The sequence below is a fragment of the Terrapene carolina genome, unplaced genomic scaffold, assembly GCF_002925995.2.
Source record: "Terrapene carolina triunguis isolate 2854851 unplaced genomic scaffold, T_m_triunguis-2.0 Scaffold96, whole genome shotgun sequence".
Taxonomy (NCBI): domain Eukaryota; kingdom Metazoa; phylum Chordata; order Testudines; family Emydidae; genus Terrapene; species Terrapene triunguis.
This window is the reverse complement of record NW_020664447.1, coordinates 74,859,341-74,876,077: the sequence shown is the minus strand read 5'-3', so window position 1 is coordinate 74,876,077 and position 16,737 is coordinate 74,859,341. Positions and strand designations below refer to the sequence as shown.

The 16,737-nt window shown below is 41.5% G+C and overlaps 1 protein-coding gene across 1 annotated transcript in view; it reads left to right on the top strand.

Moving 5' to 3' along the window:
• Positions 1 to 488: 488 nt before the first annotated feature.
• CLMN (calmin) overlaps positions 489 to 16,737 on the top strand; it is a 96,542-nt gene continuing 80,293 nt past the window's right edge. The window contains exon 1 of the mRNA XM_024219345.2: positions 489 to 1,102. Within this exon, the coding sequence (XP_024075113.2) occupies positions 1,021 to 1,102 (82 nt within the window). The 5' untranslated portion in view covers positions 489 to 1,020. The remainder of the gene's footprint in view (positions 1,103 to 16,737) is intronic.

The following is a 16,737-nucleotide window of genomic DNA, read 5'->3' as shown; positions in this document are numbered from 1 at the left end:
ACCAGTTGGGGTAACTACTGCTTCCCAGTGGCTGCTGTGTCCGATTCAGCCCTGGATGCGCAGTATCTACAGGTTGGAGGGTTACATACGTTCGCTCCTCCCCGATCCTTCCTGTCGGTGCTGTTTTTCCGGCACTGGTCGGCGATGTCCCGCAGGCATGCAGGGGTTTATTTATCGTGGGTGTGTTAATATCAGCTCCCCGAGCCTGGGCTTTCACTTCCTTTTTTATGAACAGTGCCTAGGGTGACCAGATAGCAAGTGTGGGTGGGGGGTAATAGGTGCCTATATAAGAAAACCCCCCAAAATCAGGACTGTCCCTATAAAATCGGGACATCTGGTCACAGTAACAGTGCCCATTACTAAGTAGAGGCTGGCCGCCCGGGGAGGCGCGGGGAGCCCCTGGGGGCTGGAAGGTGTGGATGTCAGGTCCGTGTACCACGCCTGCTTTGCTTTCCAGTAAATACTAACCAGGTGCCTCTCTCCGGGCGGGTGTCCGCTTCCCACTGCTGCCGCTGCCCAACCTGCGGCTGCGTCAACTCAGCGACACAAGGCGGCATCACAATATGCAACTTAGAGACCTCCGACTTCAGCGAGAGCCATAAAAACTTGATCCGGCCCCGGGGCTGCTCAGAGCGGACCGCCCGCCCGCCGGCCCCTTGCGGAGAGGGGCAGGGAGCGGCGTGGGCGCCTCGGCTGGGCTCCCTTCCACCCCCGTCTCCTGCTCCCCCCTCGCTGTGGGCTTTCCCTGTCCCCTGTTCCGCGGGGGGCTCTGCTGGGCTCCCCGGCCCCCTCCCCTGTGCGCAGGGGGCTCGGCTGGACCCCGCTGCTGTGTGTGCGCAGCGCCTTGTTGATCCCCTTGCCTCTCTCCCTGCCCCCCAGCCGGCGGCTGCTCCCCCGCCCCCAGCCTCTCCTCCGGCTCTCTCCTCTCTCCCGGCTCCAGACCCCGGTTGTGCGTGTGTCTCGGGGGGATCCCCGTTTCCCAAGCAGCGCTGTGTGCGCCCCCACCCCGCCTGCTCCTCCATGGCAGGGCACGAGTGGGACTGGTTTCAGCGGGAGGAGCTGATCGGGCAGATTAGCGACATCCGAGTGCAAAACCTCCAAGGTAAATATCCCTATATTGCGCCCCCCCCCCCGAGTGTTGTGCTCCCAGATGGATTCGATTTGGGGCTTTGAAAACTCCGGTTCTGTTCCCCTCTCCCTCCTGCCTGCCCCGTTCCGGCCGTGCGCTGACCTCACCGTTTCCTTTGATCTAGCTTGGGAGACAAACGTGTGTGTGGCATTTGTGCATTGGATCGGGGCGCGCACGGGGCTCCCTCGGAGGCTGGGCAGGGAGGGGAGGGGTGATTGCTGGGGGGGGGGGTCAGATTTGTATTTAATTTTCTTTCCTGCTTTGCTTGGGTCCTGCAGAAGGAGCCTCTGTATTGTAGGGGAGAAGGGGAGGACAACAATGTGTTAGTGCTGGACGTTCACGTTCGGACAGGTTAGATCAATGGCACGGTACAAAAGGGGGCAGTGTTATGGCACTCATGGCAGTGGTGAGATCTCAAGGGTGGAGAAGTTTCTGCAGCAGGGTGCAGGGGGCATCTAGCCTGGCGCTGTGATTCAGGGATCTCCCTAAACGAAAGGCAGCCTGGACAAAAATCCCAGCAAGAAATGATCAGGCTTTTCACTAGCGGAAGGAAACAAACAAGAAAGGAAGGGCAGTGTGTGTAAGAGGTAGAAAGGGGGCTGGGAAAGTTGCTGAGGTGTAACAGTAGGTTGTTACTTTCAGGCAGTGCTTCCTTCACTACCCAGTCACATTCCTGAAATAGTAACAGCTGGCTAATGTCCTCTTCCTTTGGGGAGGACCTACATTTTGGGAGGGCTAGAAGTCTCAGCCTGCCAAGGTTTCAAACAGGGGGTGAAGACCCAAAAGGAGAGGCCCACATTCTGAACTGCAGAAAGATAACACAGGGAATCACCCTGACAGAATGCTTGGGCTCTTTTGTTTTAACTCTGGATAAAAATAGTCTTAACCTTAATGTAAAGTCATTCATTTAGATAATAATTAATAAACACTGAGCTAACACCGTGTTTTGGGAGGCCAGAGATCATAACACAAAATCTGATTCTGCATTGTTGGGGTACGTGGGAGCTTTGCCTTTGAGTTCAATTGGAGTGTATTCAAAGTGCTTTACACACTTTGGAGCAAATTCTGCTCGGTTGCCCTGGAGTAAAATTTGGAGTAACTCAGCTGAAGTCAATACTGCCACTTCAGATTTACACTAGTGTAACCGTACAGAATTTAGCCCACCATCTGATTAAAAAAAGGTGACATACCCCCTTGTGAGCTACAGTCGAATAAGCATAAGCAGAGCTGATACACTGACTATCAGATACTTTTGCTATCTTTCTGTGGGACATACTAGCTACACTGAGATATAACTATTACCGTTAAATAGTACAGCCCCGATAAACTGTTTTCTCCAAAGTTATGTTTGCCCCTCTCCAATTACCCATGGTTGGCAGAGATAATGTGAACTGATGTAACAATAAAGAGCAGCTCTGCTGTGCAGGGATAGGAAAACAATTTGTTTAATGTAACCTACCAATCATCTTAATCAACAATTTGAATTAAACTGAGATATAAACTCTATCTCCTATTAAAATAAAAGGCTTGGATTATAGGCCATTATTTCTTGCTGTTGATGCCTAATGATATGAAAGTAATACATGTTGGAAGAGACATTGCATTTGCTGGAAGGTGGTTTTATTATATTGTATTTAATTTACCTGGGAGGAGACCAAAACCAGCCTTTCTGTTAGCTATCCATTTGTGGAAGTGCAGGTGAATTTTAATTAAGAGATGGGCTCATTTCGCAAAATGGTGATCTGCATCTTGAACACTCCAATATTCAGATTTTGAATTTATCCAAATTTTGGGGGGTTGTGGTTGAGTCAGTCTCTAGTTTTAGCAATCCCTCATTACAATATAATTGCAGCATTTGACCCACTCTTGGTTATCTCTCTTCCACTGACGATTAACATGGACTGTCTGAACCCATTCCCCCCAAATCCCCTGAATGACCCAACTTTATAACTATCCGCTGATTATATACAATAAGATTTTACCCTAAAATTCACTGGTGTATTTTTGAGGAAATGATTCCATAAAAGAAAATTAATTAAAAATGTATCACCCCTTCTTTTCTTTACCTCCTAATCATTTGTTTAAGAATGAATTAAACTTCATTACCCTCTGTGAAACTTAAAGATACAGAGACACACTGTTCTAGAGAGCCTCTCTCTTAAAATTCCTACAGTCCTGCAGAGGAATAGCCTATCCTGTGGGGCAAATTCCGTTGGATAACACTGAGTTCACGAAAAACCACATTCCCTTCTTACAATATAAGAGGAATTCTGAATATTAGTTGTCATCTCACTGCATGTACTACTATAAGATATTTGAAAGACATGTCTTACCTTAGCTATTAAAGGGGGAAAAGGCATCAGATGAGGATATGTACAATGGCTTAGTTCTAGAATAAATAATAATACCTAGCACTTATATATTACCTTTAAATCATAGATCTCATATAACTTTATAAAAGTGAATAAGAATTATTCTCTACATTTTACAAATGTGGAGAACCTAGCACTCAGAGAGTTTAAGAGACTTGCTCAGCATCACCCAGGAACTCAGTGGCAGATACAGGAATAAAGCCCAAGGCCCGGACTCTCAAAGATACTTAGGTGCCTACATTACATTGATTTCAATGGGAGTTAGGTGCCTAAATACCTTTGAGGATCAGAACCTGAGTCTCCTGCCTTTCAGTCTAGTGCAGGGGTCGGCAACCTTTCAGAAGTGGTGTGCCATGTCTTCATTTATTCACTCTAATTTAAGGTTTCGCGTGCCAGTAATACATTTTAAAGTTTTTAGAAGGTCTCTTTCTATAAGTCTATAATATATAACTAAACTATTGTTGTATGTAAAGTAAATAAGGGTTTTAAAATGTTTAAGAAGCTTCATTTAAAATTAAATTAAAATGCAGAGCCCCCCAGACCGGTGGCCAGGACCCGGGCAGTGTGAGTGCCACTGAAAATCAGCTCATGTGCTGCCTTTGGCACGGGTGCCATAGGTTGCTTACCCCTGGTCTAGTGCAATATGCACTGTAACATGCTGCCTAGCTGAGAATAAATTTTTTAAAAAAAGGGCAAGATGCTGATTTCAGTTACAAGTGTCTGAGAACAGAATTTGGCCCTCCGTTTATAAATCTCAGTTCTATCCAAATCTAAAATTTTTATAACGCACCAATACTATATTAGTTGCAGAATCTATAAAGACTCCTATCAGTATTCTAAAGAGTTTATGAATATTTATAAATATTTGTGGAATAGATACACTGTTTCAATCTGTATTGATACACCTATTGTTTATTTAAGTAGGCCCTATCTTTTTTTCACATTGGAATGCATGCTTTTATTGTAGCAAGGCTTAAAAATGATTTGAAATATTTTGTGCCCAATCTTGGCTTCACTGAAGTGAGTGGGAGTTTTGCCCTTAACTTCAAATGCCCTCTCATGCTGTTTCACTGATGAAGAGTTATTTTCTTTTTTTAAATAGCTAATGTAATTCTTGCAATTCAACTTTATTTTGAACCTTTGTAGTTCTGTAGTAACTAAACTGTGAAATTTTGATCTCACAAACTATCTGAACTCTGCACTTATAGTTCATGATTTCATCAGAATCTCTCTCTCTCTCTCTCTCTGGTTTTATAATTCACTGTAATGTAATTTACATGTTAAAAATCCCTGTGTAAATTAAAATTGCTAGTAGGCCAAGCAGTGCTTAATCTGTAATGAAAAGTGTGCTGGAGCCCAAGCAATTTTTTTACTTTCATAGATGCAGCAAGCCCAGAGGTGTCGGGGCTATGAACTGCCAAGCCTAGAGGTGCTGGGGCTATGAGCTGCCAAGCGTAGAGATGCCGGGGCTTAGCCCTGGCATAAATTAAGCACTGAGGTCTTGCCAGTTACTGGAATTGATCTGCTCTCCTTTTACACAACTTTCTACAGTGATGTGGTTCCAATAATTACTCTCAATTTATACATTGGTATGAGAGCAGAATTAGGCCTGATAACTTTACACTTCTATTAAAAATTGATTGGGGCAGATTATAGTGTGCTAACATTCTTGCTTTTTTACTAAAAGATTAAAACTGGCACAGCCATTGGCGAAAGCTGCTAACCACTGCGACTACTGAAACATGGTATATAAGAAAATAAATGCCAGTTTTAAAAATGGAACTGCCAGCTGGATGTTTAGACATGGCCATATGCTGATGGGTTTTTACTTTCCCTTTTTATTAAAAACTCCTATTTTCAATGTTTTAAAATAGGAAGTGATAGTAAAAGGCCATCTCAGGTAAATGCTGCTAAAAGCTACAAGAATATTTTCCATTTTAGATAAGAGAACCAGGAGTGATTTCAGGGCATAGACTCAGAAAAGTGACAATCTAAGGGAAAGAAAAAATGTGGAATAAGTACCTGGCTTGTTGACATACAAATCACTGAAGCGTCTCTCTCCTATTTTTTTTTTTTTTTATGATGCAGCTAGGTGCCTTTGATATATTTATATCCTTGTGCTATTTGCTCGGTTCATAAATTCTCTGTACCATATTCCTCTAAACACCAAAAAGAAAAGAAAAAATGCACTGAATGTCTGACTACATCATAAAGCGGTGGAATGCTCAACAATTAATTTTCAGCCAAGAGAAGATTATTTTTATCACAATAACAGCAAGAACATTTTGTTACAACGTATGAATATTTTAACATCTTCCCAACAGGAAGGTTAGTTTAGGCATATTCAAAAATGGCCATATGAGTGAGTGTGCTCATTTGCCTAGCTTTATTCACTAGAATGAAGCAACATCTGTTAAAGAAAATAATTCCTGAAAGAATATTTTTGACTGTGATCCAGTGCTCTGTAATAGTCTGAGTAATGTATATTATACTGTACACATCTTTCCCTACATTAGCTAGAATGATATATGTAGAGAAGGACACTTCTGTAGTCAGAGGTTTTATGCACCTTTAGGAAGTTAGTACTATAGCAGTTATTGAAAACTGTGCTCTTCATTTCTTATGATTTTAACACTCTGTACGAATCCTGGGTAGTAGAGTTCTATGGTTGTTAAGATGTGAGATGAGTGGACCAGAATCAGAATGTGTGGGTCCTTTTCCTCACTGTGCCACAGATTCAGGTTCTGATTCAATTGAAATCCATGGGAATCTTTCTGTTGATTTCAGTAGGCTTTGGGTCAGGCCCTCAATGTCTAATTTTGGGCAAGTCATTTAGAGCCACGTTTTCAAGGGTCCACTAATTTTGGGTGTCTCATGTTTTGGGTACTCAACTTAAGACCTAGGACCTGCTTTTCAGAAGTGTTGCACACCCACAATCCCAGTTGTAGCCAATATGAGCTTCAAATGCCCAGCACTTCTAAATAATGAGGCCATATGTGTCTCAAGTCAGACACCTAAAAACAGAGATTTTCAGAATTAGTGGATTGTTTTTTAAAATGTTGACCTCTCTGTCTCTTTGTTTACCAATATGTATATTGGTTATAATAATACCTACAATGGTCACTCTTAAAAAATGGTTGCCTTTTGTAGTTATTACTAGTTATAGCAGTGTGCATTTCAGATATAGGGAATATATCTCAAACGGATAGAACTTTTCCTGATTGAGTAACCTGATTTCAAAGTAACTACTTGCAGAGTAAAGTACTCAGTGGGAGTGAGAAATCTGGGACTTAATGTTTGTAAAGTGCATTTGGAGTGAGAAATCTGGGACTTAATGTTTGTGAAGTGCATTGGAAACCTTGGATGAAAAGTGCTGTAGAACTGTGAATTAATTTAGTTTTTGTATGGAATAATAATATTAAATGCACATCTCAACCTGTGAAGGCCTAAATGTGGAACATAGTGTATAACAAAGACCCAAATAGAGAGATTTTAAAAAAAAGTTAATGCAGGAAACATAAAGTTTAGCAGATTAATTCCTCTATTGTAAATATCTCTGTATCCTCAATTTCATAGTTTCAGCTGTAAACATGAAGGAAGACCACATCTGTATGGAATGTAGGAAAGTATGGCATTAAAAAGAGTGAAGTCTCTCAAAATGAGAGACAAGTAAGCAGTGGGAGTTAAGAGAAAGGTAAAATTGCATGTTTAATTACTCACTAGCCAGGAATTGACAAAATCAAGACCTCTTTGTTCCAAGTAATCCAAAAGACAGAGGATTCTCCATTCAGTTACATGTAAAACTGGTGTAGTGTCTTCTGTGCTGGGCCATGGATTCAATATTTATTCACAAGGAGGAATGTCACCTGCTTAGGCACCAGTTCCACAAGGTACTTAAGGATGTGGCTAACTTTAAGCATGAGGATATTTTGCTGATGACAGTCACCAACACCATGTCCTGTTTCTTTCCATGTAGACTTGCCATACACAAGGCCCAACCCCACTCACTTGTCTAATGAGACCTGGTGAGGTCACACACCTAGGTAGTTTGGCTGTAGTTAAAAGGACAGTGTCAGTTTAAAAGTCACATTTTTAAACAACAAATGTTACAAAACTCAAAGCACCATATTAAAACTGAAAGAGATTTAGAAAGCTAATATACTTGTCACTCTTTCTGCTATTTTATTTATTTATTTATTTATTTTTGCATTTCTAGTTAGCTTGGACAAAAATACAGACCAGTGAATTTCAATTACATTTAAAGAAAACTGCGATGCTATTTTACTTTCTTGTTCTCAAAAACAACTCTACAGTATTTGTATTTGCAAACACTAAAAAGGAACGTTTAAAAAATCCTTTCAGTTGGAATTAAGGGAAAGCCCCTAAATTTGGTGCTTTATTTGACCTAACATTGTCCTTTCAAATACCAGTGTGATTATGTGCAATGATGATCAAAGTTACAACTATTATAGGGCAGATGTTAAGGGCAGATCAGGAGAAGGAATGGGAGGGAAAAAAGAGCCACAGAATATTATCTTTCACTTCATTTATAAGTCAAATGGATTTTCAAAATTCACATATTATGGAAAAAAAATACCAGATAAGCAGTCATATATGTATCAAGGAGGGTGTGGTAAATGATGTCACTGGAACATTTAGATAAGTAACAGACCTATGATATACGGTTGCTTATCTGTTATTCTATTTTTATCTATCTCCAGGTAAATACTGTGAATGCAGGTTACTATAATGATCACTGGAATTGTAGGATGGATTTGACTTCATCATAATTGTTGCATATTTCTGTACAAACAGCCGAGCTACATTGTAGAGCTCAGTTTGAGGATTTAAAGTAACAGTCACAACTTTAATCATCCTCTTCTAGTGCAGCTCATAACAGCAAAGCCAGGATTTCTGCAGAATGAGAGCTTATGAGGGTGTAATTCTGGAAGCAGACAGGATTTCTAATTCCACAGTCAGAAATCCCATCAGAGATCCTGCTGAACCTGAAAAGATGTGATCAATAATACTTAATGGGGATTGCGATCTCTGCACACAATACTCTGTTTGATGGTAGGACTCAAGATGTAATCATTAAAATAGTATAGTGCTTAGGGAATGCTACTAGCTGGGCTGAACTAATATTGACATACACAAAAAATATTAAGGGCCTGATTCTGGCTTCACAGGGCTTTTACACTGGCATAACTCTGGAGTTCCTCCTGATTTACATTAGTATAGTTCAGAGCATAATAAGACCCAGTGACTCTATAAGATATGAAAAACGTTGAATTCATTTCTATACCCTTCATATTGCAGTCTTACAGATCTATTTGTTTATAAAATATCTGCATAACCTCTCCCCCACAAGATTATGATCAAATTGAAATATTTGTCTTTCAAGATGGGTATTTTTCTTTTTAAGGTGGCTTGTTTGTGGATAACCTGGATCTCAGATCTGGTTAGCTGCCAAAAAAAAATACTGTATATACTCGATCATAAGCCAGTTCATTTATAAGTTGACCCCCCTCCCCCCAAGATGGATAAGTAAAAATGGCAAATTTTTATGACTCATTCATAAGCTGACCCTATAATTCAGGTTTCAGAGTAGCAGCCGTGTTAGTCTGTATCCGCAAAAAGAACAGGAGTACTTGTGGCACCTTAGGGTGCCACAAGTACTCCTGTTCTTTTTGCCTATAATTCAGGGGTCGGCAAACTTTGGCTCCTGGCCCATCAGGATAAGCCACTGGCGGGCCTAGACGGTTTGTTTACCTCGAGCGTCCGCAGGCACAGAGGTAAACCTAAGTAAACAAAGTGTCCCAGCGCACCAGCTGCTTACCCTGACGGGCCGGGACAACAACTGAAGGGGAAATTTGAGGGGGAGAAGCTGGGGGTCAGGGGAATAACCCCTGTGACTACCTCCCACATGACCCCACCTCTAACCTGGGACCTCCCCACATGACCCCTCCCCGTGTAACCCCGTCCCACCCCTAGCCCGGGACCCCCACACTCTCCCCATCCCATCCCTTCCCACTGACCTGATTCTGGCTCTGCTGGCTGTGCTGCCTCTCCTTGCCCCCTCTGTTGGTGGGGAGGGGAGGGCTGTGTCCCACCTCTCCCTCTCTATACCCGTTCATAAGCTGACCCCCTTCTTTGATGCTTCCCTTTTTTACTATAAAAATTCGGCTTATGAACGAGTATATACGGTATATTGTTGTCCCAATTTTTTATCTTGACATAATTAACCATGTGAGTGGAGGAGGAACTTTGCAAACTAGCAGGTTGGGCAGGCAAATCCTTCGCTTCTGCTCTTCAGTATCATTTACAAAGAAAGTAAGGTGGAACACCTGTTTTACATGGAGCCTCTGGTAAATTTCCTGTTTAGTCAGGCCCCAGTCCTGCAGTTTGATCCAGGCGTGTGGACTCTGGTACATGTGGCGAGCCTCACTGATTTCAATGGGACTCCACACATATCAGCCCTTTCTGAGTTCTGTTAAAGTCAGTGGAGTTCTTCACAGGCATAGGGCCCTGCTGAGGTAGACTGTAGCATTGAGGCCTCAATATGCACAGGGATTTTAAATACAAGATCAATACCTTGTCTGGTAGGCAGTTAGGAGTCTAACTCCGTTGGAGTATTCAGCCCCAAGTTACTAAATTTCCCTTGTCCATACCAGGCCTGTGGTTGTGCCAGGCAGTAAAATTCTTCAACTTTTGACACTTTGGACACTGTGGGCCTGGTTTAATGTCCTTGTTGCAGTTGCAGGCTAGCTGCACTTCTTTCTCTTCCTGGTCTGTCTGAGTGCACCCCCTCTGGGGTCAGGCCTTGTGCCTTTACTATCCTGTGGTAGAATTCCATAGTTCTCTCACCCTTTGTATTGACAATGCTTACTGAGTTCTACTAGCACCTGTAGTTCTTCCTGGCAGGAGACTGTGACTAGCGGTGAATATAGTGATCAGACAGCCTTCTTAAACCAAAGTATTGTTTATTTTGTAGTCAGAACAAAGTATTTGAAAACAACCAACGGTTGACATGGGTGTCTATCTTACCCAAAGGCTTCCCATCCCCTCCTGCTGGTAACCTAGCTTCTTCAGACACCACCAGCAGGGTGTCAAGTGTCTCCAGCTGGTTCCCCTGAACAACTCCCCCACTCTCTTGAGAAAATGTTCTTTTTTAAAAAAAACCTGCCACAGTTATTTTGATATCCAGTGTGCATGGGCCTTTTCCTATCCTGGTGCTGTCTCTTAACAACCCTCTAGTGTTGCTGAGTGATGGCTTAGTTTGAGCCATTCCTTTTACTTCATGCCTGTTTTCCCCCTATGGTCCTGTATTAGGAAAAACCACATATTGATTCAGTAACCATCCCAATGGCCAGGTCAACATACAGGATTCATCAATTACTACAGAGCAGCTCCAATTCAGTCACAGCCGCTACTTCCATTGATTTCAAGGGGCTTTTGATTAAGCTTTGTGTGTGCAACCAAAGTGCAGCTACTGCTCTTATGCATGGATTCTATTAATTTTGTGCACTGAAGGGTACATATAACCCTATGTCATTTCCATCTTGGTCATTGTAAAGAAACTCCCTATTGATATCAGTGAGGGTAGAATATGTCTAGGGCCCAATTCTCCTCTCACACACTGGTGTAAAGATGGAGTAATTCCACTATCAGTTGGGTTACACCAGTGGAAAATAAGTGTGAGTGAGAGAAGAACCAGGTCCCCAATGTTCAGAGTCCTTTAAAAATAAAAATATCCATTGGTGCATGGTTAATTCTGTTAAAAAACTGATTCCCATTAGAATGGTCCTTAATACACAGCGCTTTCTAGCTTTTATTGGCATTCGTTATAAATTCCTTCTTTTTGACATGAACTGTGGTTATAATATTTTATTTATAAACGTTATATATTTATTAATTTATAAAGTCCCTACTTCAGAAATAGTATCTGACATGGGACTCTGCATATAAGGAACAAAAATTAAATCTATTTGGGCTGAGTGCCCAGAGACAGTAGCAAGACAAACAAAGTGGGCAAACAGGAAAAAATGTCCTTAAAGGGAAGAGCCACTACAAAGAGGAGGGACGCCAAAATACCCTAACCTATACTGACTCCAACAGGGAGGCCTCTTCAGTCACAGGCCTGAAGACAGTTCAACACCTTCACTTCCATAGATGGGGTCTCTGAACCAAAAAGACCCTGCCCACTTCAGATAGAACTCTGGGACAGTGAGGATGAATAACCCACTGACCTGTAGTGGCTTTTAGGGAGAAAAGGAGATTTTGGAAGTTAATACTTAAGTACCTCTGGCTTAGGCTATTAAAATAATATCCAAAATATCTCTGGTTTTTTGAGATGGTGCAGAGTGTAGTGGATTAAGCACAAGCCAGGGAGTCAGGAGACCTTCTTGGGGTCTTTTCCAGGCTCTGCTGTGACTTGCTGTGTGGCCTTAGGTACTTGTCTGGCTCAGTTTCCCCATCTGTAATATGATTATTATAATTTCCTGCCTCATAGAGGTTTTGTAAGGATTAGTTAGTTAATATTTATAAACGTGTTGAAGATGTATGGCACTACACTAAGTGCTATTCCTAGGAGAATTTGGTGAGTGGTGCAAAATGTAAACTCTTATTTTCTAGTAGAACATTATGTGCTAACTGAAGTATAACTCCTGGAGACTTAAAATTCCACCTGTCCAGCAGGGCATTTCCTACCCTTAAGGTTCCACCTGTTTGGCCAGGGATTTACTGGGCCTGCTTCTACTGTAAATCCTGAGAGACTTCAGCGGAGTAAGTTGGAATTTACACCAGTGTAACTAGGAGCAGAATCTGGCCTCTGCCCTTAAAATGCCATCTGTCAGCAGGGGATTTCCTGTCCTTGATGGTGAATTACATTGAATAATATTTAGTTCTTGTTTTTTCTTTATAAAAGACCCTTCCTTATGGCAGGACAAGGCATCATTTTGAAACACTGGGACTCTTGCATGAGCTCTTCCTTTTTTCTCAGTTTTTGAAACACATTTATTTAGAAGGACATAAAGTTGGAAGGTTAAAAAGAGTTTTTGTTCTGTTCCCTTATAGGAGTTGATACAGTTATTGACCTTGGCTGAGACAGGATTGAGTATGAATTTTTGCTTGGTAGGCTGAATTTCTTCTTCCTATGACAGACAGTGCTTTGAAGTGTTTAATTCTGGCCTTTCAAAACTTGCAAATACTACGCATTTAACAGAAGGCTCAAAAGGAAGGGGAGATCTAATTGTCTTCAAAAAATGTGTATCAAAAGGAGGCGCCGTGTTTTGGTTCCTAATACAACTAGGCAGCAGTGTTAAATGTCTACTGTGTAATGCTTCACTTGATGGTAGAAATGTCACTTATAAATATATTGTAGTTTCAGAATCTCAAGGTTGCATCAGTTCCATTACTGTAAGTCAGGAAATAATCACGCCCCAGGGATGATATCCTGTATCTAAAAAGAAAGGATAGTACTGCATACATCCTCTATACTCCACAACATGACCAGGAGCCTGCAAAGTCAGTGTCTGTGTGTCTCCTGACTTTTGAGACCCTTGCATATGTGGTGGCATTAGGGTGGTGGCCTTTGGGAAAACCACATGGAAAAACAAGGGACAATGCTTTATTTTAAGGGATATTTTAGGGAAACACCATTTCCCTTAACATACCATGTATTTTTCTCTCAAGTGTACATTTCTACTGCACTCAGGTATACAATGCAATTATGATAAGCTTCAGTTTAATGTTTAAAATGATACTTATCAGTTTTAATACATTTCATTCCATCTTTGTTTTTTAAAATCAATTAATAAAACTCTTTACATGTGCAATTGAAATTGACTTTAATTTGAAACTCAGCCTTAACAGAATCAATAATTAGCTGGGTTCTGCAATCTGTCCAAGGTCTGTTTACACAAGGAAAATAAATTTTGTGACCATGACTCCTACGGTGGCCAACCATCCCTTATTTTGAGGGATGTCCCTTGACTCACTTATTTTATTGATTTGTTGCATAAGTGAGGGAAGGTTGAATCTAACCTGTGCAGAGCAGTACTAAGCAATGTAAATGTTGATTAAAACTTATTTTCAGTGTAAAATTCATCCTGAAGAAATCTAGTGTTTTGACAAAAACTAACCACAAAACTAAAAAAATTAAAAGAGTTCTCCTGTGCACTGAATTGCGCACCTGAAATAAAAATCATGGATGTGGTTGCTTGTTTGAGACTTTGCTTGTTAAAACATCATGTTAAATATTCAGAAGTTTCTCCGCCCCAGGCCTCTGTTTTTGCAATTGTAACACAGGTAAGGAAATGCTAGGAGGAATTTAGAAAACTTCTGGAAAGGGAAAGGTTCACTAATGGCTAAGTAAACAGCAAATGTTTGCCACATATGGACACTAATATGTTGTATTGCAAAAAAGGGTCTGTGAGTTCTGTGTACAGGGGAAGGAGTGGGGCTTTGAAACATGGTAGCCAACTTCTTCTCACAATTTCTTAAAACTTGTGGAATTTATTATGTCCATTCCTCCCTCAAATGCAGAAATGGAAATAATATTATCATCCTGGTTCATTCAAAGACTTTGCTTCAGCAGCTCAGGTTGCGTCAGCTGCTATGCTTTGGGACCTGTGAAGTCCTTGACTATCCTCTGATTTTTTTGGTGAGCCCAAAGAATCATCTTGCTGGCTGTCCTACAGCTGGCTGTGGAGTGGGTTGTTTTCCATGCATATTCAATCCTTGGTCTTTATGCTGAAAATGCCAATTAATGCCTATTGCAGAGGTCGTTATTGTGGTGTAGGCACCTGTTTACAAGGAACTGGGCTGGGACTATTACGTCTTCTCACTCCGGCCACCAGGCAGCCTGGAGGGATGGGTGCTCGGCCCTAGCCCGGAACACCCTCCTGCACCCCCAACCCCACTCCAGAGCCCGCACCCCCTGCTGGAGCCCTCACCCCCTCCCACATTCCAACCCCCAATTTCATGAGCATTCACAGCCCACCATACAATTTCCATACCCAGATGTGGCCCTCGGGCCAAAAAGTTTGCTCACCCCTGGTTTAAAGGTTAGAAGATGTTAACTGACTGTCACAGATCCACAAAGTCTGGTCTATGCCCCAGCCTATAACCAGTCCATTGGGACTAACCCTTTTCTTGTGCTGGGCCCCAAGGACCCACACAGTTCTACAGGGGCAGGCCTGTGGCCTCCAAGTGTTTGTCTACACAGCAATTGAACACCCATGGCTGTCCCAGGTCAGCTGACTCAGGTTTGCGGGGCTTGGGCTGCAGGGCTGTAAATTGCTGTGTAGACATTCAGGCTAGGACTCTGGGATCCTGTGAGGGGGGAGGGTCCCAGAGCCCAGGCTCCTGCCCGAGCCTGAATGTCTCCACAGCAGTTTTTAGCCCCACAGCCCAAGCACCACGAGCCTGAGTCAGCTGACCTGGGCCAGCCATGTGTTGTTTATTCTACTGTAGATGTACCCCAAGACTCCGAGACCAGCAATCCCTGTCTCTCTCTGTGGCTCTCTGCAGCAAACCCAGCCAAGCGAGACTCCAGCAGGAGGCTTGTACTGTACTCCTTCAGGGCACAATGCTCCCAGTGAGTATTTGCAGTGACACAGGCAGCCTTTTCCAAGTGAGTTAACAATTTATTAGTCACTTGGGATTCAGAACCTGAAAATGCTTCAGTTAGCAGTGAGAGGCAAAGGTTATGCCATAGTCCATCCTGGCCAAGCCAGTGCAATGAGCCAGCCAAGCTGGTATGGACCCCATTTCTGTCTCTTTCTCCCTGTCTGTCTGTCCTTAGTCCCGGTGAGAGCCCTCAGTCCCTCCAAGGACAGCTCTTATTCCTGCCACTGGACTCCTTTCCTGCCCCCCACTTTGTTCTACAGCTCAGTTCACATATTCTGCCAGATGAGGTTTCCTGCTGTTAGGTGTTGATTGTTCAGTGGAGAAAGGGGAGTTGTCATTGTTGTTCTGGATTTTGGTGGGTTTCAACCAGTTCTTTAACAACTCAGTCATTCCACCCAGACAGTCAGGTGACAGGAAGACCTCATGTCTCCTGGGCAGTTGCAGGGGCAGTGTTAACCCTTTTGCATACACTGGGTAGGAATGCAAAATACAGAAGGAAACTTAGGCACACATAGGGTTCATAAAAATATTACAGAAAATTCTCACATTGACACATTCTAACAGTGCTTTTAATATGTACTAGTTAGCCGAGTTCTGGCTATCTAAGACACTTATCAGGGTGTATTGAGAAATCACCAATTTTAATCATGATTTAAATCAGCAAGCAGGAAATCTTGATTTAAATAATCAATGTTAAACTTGTTTTGCATTTGTACTTAATTATTTTCCTGAAGAAAGGTTGATTCTTATTGATCGGTAACTATTAAAACATGTTGATTTGCAACCAAATATAGCCTTTACACTAAATTTGGTACTTCTTTTTGTTAACCAGGATGATACACTATATCTATACACATTTATTAAAGCAATTATATATTTATTCATATTATTATTTTTTACATTTTTCTAATATATCAGAAAATGGTGAATAATGCATTTCTTATTTACTAGATGATTATTAATTTTTTTTACTTGTGATATATGTCAAGCTCTATTGGATACAAATTGGAATTCAATTAAAATGCATGAAAACAGCATTTTAAAATTGTTTTTTATTAGTTAAATAAAACTACCTTAAATGTGCTGGATACATAAGAAAAGGAAATGTTTATCGAAATCTGATTTGCATTTAAAACTGATTTATTAAACAAGGGAAGTATTATCTGTAATTAGTGAGATGAACAGTTTCTGGTCACCATGTCCTTCAAGACTTTAGAACTAGTAGATCTTATCCTCTCACACCTAATTTTTATTCATATAGTGGAAGAGGAAATCAAACTTTCCTGCTTTTTCAACTCTCCATCAGTTTCTTAACTTTGAATGAACGAGTCATTGAACTGAACCATTTGAATAAACAAATTAAGAAAATATTCTCTCTGTATCTGCAGAAGAGGCTACCACTGTTAAGAGCAGTTTTAGCACTTAGCCAGTCACTTCCACCAGGTCAGTGGTTTTTACTTTCTTTAAAACTTCAGCAGCAAACATTTACTTTAATTTAAAAAAAAATTAATTTAAATGATTTTAATAGATTATACTAAGTTTAGGCCTTAACATAGTTTAAAATTTAATTTTAAGTATGATTATTTAAAAAAAAAGAAAAGAAAA